The sequence below is a fragment of the Herpailurus yagouaroundi genome, unplaced genomic scaffold (genome assembly GCF_014898765.1).
Source record: "Herpailurus yagouaroundi ecotype Mexico unplaced genomic scaffold, PumYag 67569, whole genome shotgun sequence".
Classification (NCBI taxonomy): domain Eukaryota; kingdom Metazoa; phylum Chordata; class Mammalia; order Carnivora; family Felidae; genus Herpailurus; species Herpailurus yagouaroundi.
In genome coordinates this window covers 635,194-642,963 of record NW_024420375.1, presented here as the reverse complement: position 1 = coordinate 642,963, position 7,770 = coordinate 635,194, and the positions used below count along the sequence as shown (strand labels likewise).

The following is a 7,770-nucleotide window of genomic DNA, read 5'->3' as shown; positions in this document are numbered from 1 at the left end:
AAAAAAAATTATAAAAAAAAAAAATTTCTTCGTGTTATTAACAGTGCTTTGTAAATACATTTTTAATGGCTGTTCGGTATTCCACCACATAGATGTCACATTATTTAATTGATATCCCCTCTGGTGTTCAATTTTTCCCTATTATAACGAATGCTGGGATGAACATTTTTGTACATTAATATTTTTCTGTATTTTAAAAACATTTTTAAAAAAAATTTCCGTATACTCTAGGTGGAGTAGAATTATCAGCTTAAAAATATTTTAACATCTGAAGATTCTTAATACTCATTATAGCCAAACTGCTTTCCAAAAAGGCTATACCAAATTATTCTCTAGAGTAAAATCTTAAAATTTCAATAAATTATATTGAAAGTCAGTGAACCAAACAAAAGAAATATTACAAAGTGCTATTAGTTATTTAGTCCCATGATACTGAACAGAAGTTCTTTCAACTAGTCTCACTTACAATAGTATTCTGAACAGATTCATTTAACGTGGAGCTGTCAAATTCCCGAATGTGAGATCTCATAGGAATGGTGATTTCTCCTTCCACAGGGATGTCTTGTGAGATGGATATATCAGAAAGGCCTGCAAACTGAGAAGAGTTGGGAAAAAAAAATTAAAGCCTGTAATCAACTACAGCATTCCTCAAAGACATCATTTCCTAGTGAGTAGGGAGTATGTCTTTTTTTTTAATTTTTTTATTCTTTCTTTAGTTTTGAGAGAGAGACAGCGAGACAGAGTGTGAGTGGGGGAGGAGCAGAGAGAGAGTGAGACATAGAATCCAAAGCGGGATCCAAGCTCTGAACTGTCAGCACAGAGCCCGATGCAGGGCTTGAATTCACAAACCACGATATCATGACCTGAGCCAAAGCTGGATGCTTAACCAAGGGAGTCACCCAGGTGCCCCAGGACTATGTCTTTTGCAAGGCATTAATTTATCAGACATTAAACAATGTAGTTAACTAAAATTCTCAAATGCTTATTTCTTTTAAAGGAGATAGCATTTGATGGAAAAAAATATGAAGTAAATTTCACAGACACTTTCTTGCCCTTAAATATTTGGTTTCTTTCAAGCATGAAATCTTCACAGGACACACACAAGCTAGCAAGATTGCAAAGCTATTTAAAAAGACCTTTCAGCAATGACATCTTCACATAGTCACAATTCTGTAGCTCTTCTGTTCTTTGATAGGCTCTGGTGGCCTCTGCTGGCTAGAAAAAAGCATTATGTGAAGCCTAAAGCAAAACTGGGAAGAACAGGGAAATAGGAAAATAAATCTTAATCTATACTCTTTTTACCAGGTTATCTGGCAAACCAGATCAAATAACATTTCCAAAATGAATTATGAGACTAAAAGCTTTTAAACTCTTATGTTCATCTGCCAAATTTGATTACTGTAACTAAAACTCAGGAGTCTTCTAGTTCCTAAGAAAACAAATACGATGATCACTTCTCCCACGACTTTTGGCCCAATGGGCACAATATTTAGAGGGTAGCAGCTGCAGGTAAATGAAGTGTAAGACAGTATACTGAAATTCTAGGAAGAATAAAGTTGTTCAAAGAACTTCTGAAAAATAAATTCTCAAACACACTTTTTTTTTTAACGTTTATTTAGTTTTGAGACAGAGAGAGACAGAGCATGAACGGGGGAGGGTCAGAGAGAGGGAGACACAGAATCTGAAACAGGCTCCAGGCTCTGAGCTGTCAGCACAGAGCCCGACGCGGGGCTCGAACTCACGGACCGCGAGATCATGACCTGAGCCGAAGTCGGCCGCCCAACCGACTGAGCCACCCAGGCGCCCCACAAACACACTTTTTAATAAGAAACGAAAATTAGGGGTGCCTGGGTGGCTCAGTGGGTTGAGTGTCCGACTTCGGCTCCCGTCATGATTTCACAGTCTGCGAGTTTGAGCCTTGCGTCGGGCTCTGTGCTGACAGCTCAGAGCCTGGAGCCTGCTTTGGATTCTGTGTTTCCCTCTCTCTCTGCCCCTCCCCCACTTGCTCTCTCCCTTTCAAAAATAAATACATAATTAAAAAATAAAAAAAAAGAAATGCAAATTAAAACTGCTTGTAATAAAAATGTTTACGTGTTAAGACTGGCAAAAATCCAACAGTTTGACAACATACTCTGCAGGTGAAACTGTGGGGAAAGAGTATTCACACGCTTCTGGTGGAAATGCAAAGTAGTACTACATTCTACTGAAGATGAATCTGGCCATACCTAGCAAATTTATATATGGATCATCCACTGAAAGCAATGCCACTTTTAGGAGTCTAAAGATAGAGTAGCAAAAATACTACTCCATTGTTCCAAAAGGAACATATACACAAAGCTGTTTATTATAACGTTACTTGTAAAAGCAAAAACCTGAGAATAACCTAAACATCCATCAACATAGAACTAGCTGAACAAAGTATGATGTATTCACATAATGGAGCACTGTGCATCTATAAGAAGGAATGGGAGTATCTCTAAAGAACTATTTATGGAGTATTGAATAAAAAAACAATGTGGAGAAAAGTTTTTATAATATGCTGCCATTCATTTAAGAAAGTAGAGGCTATAAAGGCACTCAATGCACACACACGCACACACACTCACATGTGAATGTTACTTTTAAATGTAAGAAATGTATAAGAAATAAATCATGCAGTATAATTTAAGTCATACATAATGTAAGAAATAAGTCATATGATTTTTTTTTAAAAGAGGCTTCCATTAAGGAAAGGAGAGAATAAGGTAGAGGAGATAGAGAAGCTAGGCTTCTGCAAATACAAGTAGTTCTATATATAGGACTTGAAGTCATATAAATAGTTCACATAATCATGAAACAAAATTAAAATTTAGAAGTCCGGGGCACCTGGGTAGCTCAGTCTGTTAAGCGTCTGACTTTGGCTCACAGCTCGTGAGTTCGAACCCTGTGTTGGGCTCTGTGCTGACAGCTCAGAACCTGGAGCCTGCTTCGGATTCTGTGTCTCCCTCTCTCTCTGCCCCTCCCCTGCTTGCACTTTGTCTCTCTGTCTCCGTCTCTCTCAAAAATAAATAAACGTATAAAATTTTTTAAAAAAATTTAAAAGAAGTCCTTAAAACTGAAAGAAAAATGAAACAAATGAATCTACTGTACGTTGAATTAAATGCACAACTACACAGAGAGCCAACTATTTCAAGTGACTTTAGAACACTGAATTTGACTTGTGAGGATACAGAAAGCTAGAAAGAATACCCCTACCACTAGAACAATGAGGAAAAGTTAAACTACAAAATCATAACTTTTCTTAAACCCATCAGACAGTTGAGGTTGTAGGGCAACCAAGTAGCCTGAATAAAATCTAAGGAAGGAGAGATGCTTCCAGGAAAAGATGGGACATGAGCACTACATTGCACAGTGCAGCAAAAATATAAGACAATGACACTAGATATCACACAGATGCTTAAGAATTCAGCGAAAACTTAAAAGGAATTGCCAAAGGCCAAGCATGGACTAGTATGTGAGTACAGGGCCCCTGGATGCATCAGACACGAGGGGAGTTCACACCCACTTGTGGGCTCTACACCAGAGACTTCCACTGGGTCTTGGTGCTGGGGAAGGGAGCAGCTGCCAATTCTGAGAAAAGCAAAGAGCCCCTGCTCAGGCCCTTCTCCCCTACAGAACAGGAGCCTTAGAGCTACTAAGAGAACCCTGCTGTCTCCAGGGCACAGGTGAAGGCCTACTGTGTATGGTGAAAGGGAAAGACAAATGTCTCTACTTCTGGGAGAGGGATAGGAAAACATCCTGAAGCCAGACCACTACAGTGTCCTTCAGCTGGGGGAGAAACAGGGACACATGAACTACTTAAGGCTGAGGCTGGAGCAAGACAGCAAATAACATGTGGTACTGGGACTCACAGCAGCATCAGCACCTGGAAGCATGTTAGAAATGCAGAATCTCAGGTCTCATCTCAGACCTACCAAATCAAAATCTGCAATCTAAAAAAATTCCCCAGATGGTTGCTATGCACATTAAAGTTTGAAAAGCACTGATGTAAGACACATTCTCCCTAGCACTACAAACCCTTAAGGATCCTGCCTCTCTAAACTTCATGACCCCACCACTGCTATAGTCCAGGTAGCAATCACCTGTTCTTAGAACTACTGGTTTCACTGGTCTAGATTCCAGACATTCTTCATGGTAACCCTTCTATTATTTTGTCAAAGTCATGATTTTAAGCCCTTCCCTTCTTAAAACTTTCCACTGGCACCTCATTGCCTATTACACCTCCAAGCTCAGTAGTCAATAAGAATAAATAATACTTATTGCATGATTATTACGTGCCAGGCACACTACCAAGTGTTTTACATGCGTTAACTCATTGAATCCACCTAACATCCCTATGAGCGTATTATTGCTGTATCTTCATTCTACAGATGGGGAAACTGAGGCATGGGGAGATTAAATGACAGAGCTTAAAATCAAATCTAGGCAATTTGACCCCAGCACACAAATTCCTAACCACTGTTCCATACTGCCTCCCTAATTCAGTAGCCTTATTTTTTAAGGCTTACCTTCTAATACTTCCCTGTGCTTTAGCCAAAATGATCTGTTATCCTATAAACACATTAACAATTCCCAACTTCTGTACATTTGCCCATGAGAGGTTGTGCAGTATTAATGGAAATAATCTGGGCTTTAGACCCAGACCCAGCTTCAAATTTCAGGCCTGGCCACTAACTGGTTCTAAGACCCTAGGGAAATCGTCAAACTTCTCTGAGTCTCATCTCCTCATCTGCAAGTAAAACAGTTTAAAAACCAACTAACTGAGGGGCGCCTGGGTGGCGCAGTCGGTTAGGCGTCCGACTTCAGCCAGGTCACGGTCTCGCGGTCCGTGAGTTCGAGCCCCGCGTCAGGCTCTGGGCTGATGGCTCAGAGCCTGGAGCCTGTTTCCGATTCTGTGTCTCCCTCTCTCTCTGACCCTCCCCCGTTCATGCTCTGTCTCTCTCTATCCCAAAAATAAATAAACGTTGAAAAAAAAATTAAAAAAAAAAACCAACTAACTGAAATGGTTGCTGTGAAGTTTAGAAAGTGTGTGGAGGATGTCTAATACAATCCTGGCATATAGCAGGTTCTCAATCACTGATAGCTCTTATGGTAACCTGAAATTTCAAATCCTACCCATCCTTTGAGGCCCTCTCGAATATAACTTCTACTATGTAGCTTGCTTTGTCATCCCAACTAGACATGATAGCATCTTCCTTTAAATTTTGTTAATATTTTATATGTAACTCTCTCTGATTTACTATCTTATCTTAGCAACGTACATTTGTCTTACTAGGCTGTAAGTACCAAAAAGGGCAGGCCATCTGTATTTCCTAAAGCAGATAGCATAGTGCACTGCACATTGTGGGACTTAAGTAAGCATTACTGAATAGAAGTCGATCAGACATTGAGCAATGAATGACCAGAACCACTAAATTTAATTGTGGAGAACTTCATAAGAGAGGTGGAACAGCAACTACAAAAACAGCTAAACACCTGTAAACTATGTCATACCAGGCACTGTGTGTATATTAGCTCATTAGTACTCTCATTAGTTCTGTGATGAGTTACTATCCTCATTTTCCAAATGAGGAAACTGGTGTTGAGAGTGATTTCCTCAAGGTCACAATAGTTCCATGAGAACTTGGACCTACCCAACTCTCTTTCATTGCTGTATCCCCAGTGCCTAAAGGAGTGCCTGGGACACAGATGTTCAAGAAATATTTGTTGAATGAATGAAGAGATGAACAAATAGTGCTAGTAAGTAGTAGTAAGTAACTTATCAGTAAGTAATAAGTAGTCAGTAAGTAAGTAAGCAGGACTAGAAGCAATTTCACCTGACTCCCAGTTCAGTCCTCTGCTATGTTAAGTTGCCAATTTAAAACAGAGGAAAGGGATGTACCATTAAACAACTGCTATAGAACTAAACACTGTTTGGAAGAGGGATCTTGGGGCAGAATGCTGAATTAATTACAATCCTTAGTTCATGACGCTGATTGTGTTCTGCACTTCACATAAATCATATCATTTCATCTTCCTAAAAGCTCTCTGAGGCACGTATTTATATATCCATTTTACAGATGAAGAAAACATTCTCCATGAAATAATTTGCCCAAACTCTCATAGGAGGCAGAGTGGGGTGATTCCAGTCCAGGTAAGTTTAACTCCAAAACCTCTGTTCTTAAATACCTGTCCAGGCTTTGGGCTTGTACTTGCAATAGAAATCATATCCCCTGTAACAACAGGAGCAAGACAGCATCATGAAGAGAATTACAAGGAGCTGCAACAGTGAGGGCAGGGATGAAACCAAAACTACTGGGGTCACTGAACAAATCAATAATCAAGTTATAACGTTCTATGGGAAGTAATATCATTAATCCAAGAATGCTACTCCAACAAGAACAGGTTCTTGATAACATGAAGGACAGCAGAAACATCTAAATTCTTAATATACTTAAGAAATCACCTAAAGCTTGGCATTTAACACAATGTACGGGATGAGGACTTTCCCTCAGAGTATGGGAAAGCAAAGTGAATTGGAGTTTCCCAAGAAGGCGTTGAAGGAACGAGGAGAGCAGGGGGAAAGCGGTGAGCCCAAAGAGCAGGTGCAGTGTTGGGGCTGGTTCTGGCATAGGATACAGGACAGGCCTACCGGGAGAAAGGAGTTCCGGCCTTCTCAGGCCAGGAGCCCGTCACCCGACTTCCATAAGGGCGCTCTGCTTCACCCTCAGTCCCTTTCGTCGCAGAACCCAAGCTCACCAGGGGCCTGGGCGACGTTGTCCCCGGCTCTCCCGAAGACTCTGCCGCTTTCGCCATCTTGGCCCTCCTTCTCCCGGGTCGCTCCCACAGGCCTTTGCGGAACCTAAGACGTGGAGGCCGCGGCTCGTCAGCGCGTCAACGCACTGCTGTCGCGTCACCGTAAAGCGTCTGGCAACTGCAGGCGGCGCCTGCCCTTTGCTCTCCCTGTCCTCCAGCTGTTGGCGAGAGGTCTGAGTTGCCGCGCCTCGCGTCGCTTCTTTGAGGCCACACCCTCTTTAATACTCAACGCCGATCTTCAGATCGCTTCACTGCTGCGTGTGTGTGTGTGTGTGTGTGTGTGTGTGTGTGTGTGTGTGTTTTAATCCACCGCACCCACGCACCCGTTTCTTGCTCTTGTTGCCGGTTTCCGGAGCCAGCACTTCACGGAAAAAGCCTGCGCCTCCCCGGGGCCGCAGAGAAATTTCAAGATTCCGTGCTGCCGAATAAAGCAGTCAAGCCCTCCAGACCAACTGCTCCCTCTGCCCTGGTCCCTGCCTGAATGATTCCTTGCGATCCCCCGTCCTGCCCCGCCCCGCTACCAGCCAGTTACCACTTCTCAACTTTATTATAAACTATACAAGATGACTTTTCTCCCTTTCCCCCTTGGAGGAGGGGCGAAGCCAGCTTCTCTGTATACATTGGCCAAAATGCTAATACCAGTACAACTTCCAAAATTGCTAAGCGATTTGGAGCAAATACTAAAAAAGTTTAAGGTCTTAAAGGAGTGATTATTGTAAGAATAACTTTAAAAAAAAAAGAAAAAGAAAGAAAGAAACCCTACATGTGCCAACCTCTTTTTCCCTACTTAATTCTGGGTGTTTCTCAGTGTTTCTCACTCCACTTTACCACGGCCCCAGGTTATAATGAGATCAGGTAATACATTTTTGATGCACGCTGTAGACCTAAGTGTTTTGGGGGATGGGAATACCAGGTTTCCGCTTTTAACAAACAGGG

The 7,770-nt window shown here is 41.7% G+C and overlaps 1 protein-coding gene across 2 annotated transcripts in view; it reads right to left on the bottom strand.

Annotated features, from left to right (window-relative positions):
* The window catches only part of YIPF6 (Yip1 domain family member 6), a 41,280-nt gene extending 34,017 nt beyond the window's left edge, over positions 1-7,263 (bottom strand). Inside the window, exons 1-2 of one of the 2 annotated variants that reach the window (XM_040467847.1) lie at positions 6,778-7,263; positions 467-595 (exon numbers count right to left, since the gene is read on the bottom strand). In XM_040467847.1, coding sequence (XP_040323781.1) covers positions 467-595; positions 6,778-6,834 — 186 coding nt within the window. In that variant the 5' untranslated portion in view covers positions 6,835-7,263. Of the gene's footprint in view, positions 1-466; positions 596-6,743 lie in introns of both variants that reach the window. The other variant, XM_040467848.1, reaches the window with a different exon arrangement.
* Between the last annotated feature and the right edge of the window lie 507 nt (positions 7,264-7,770).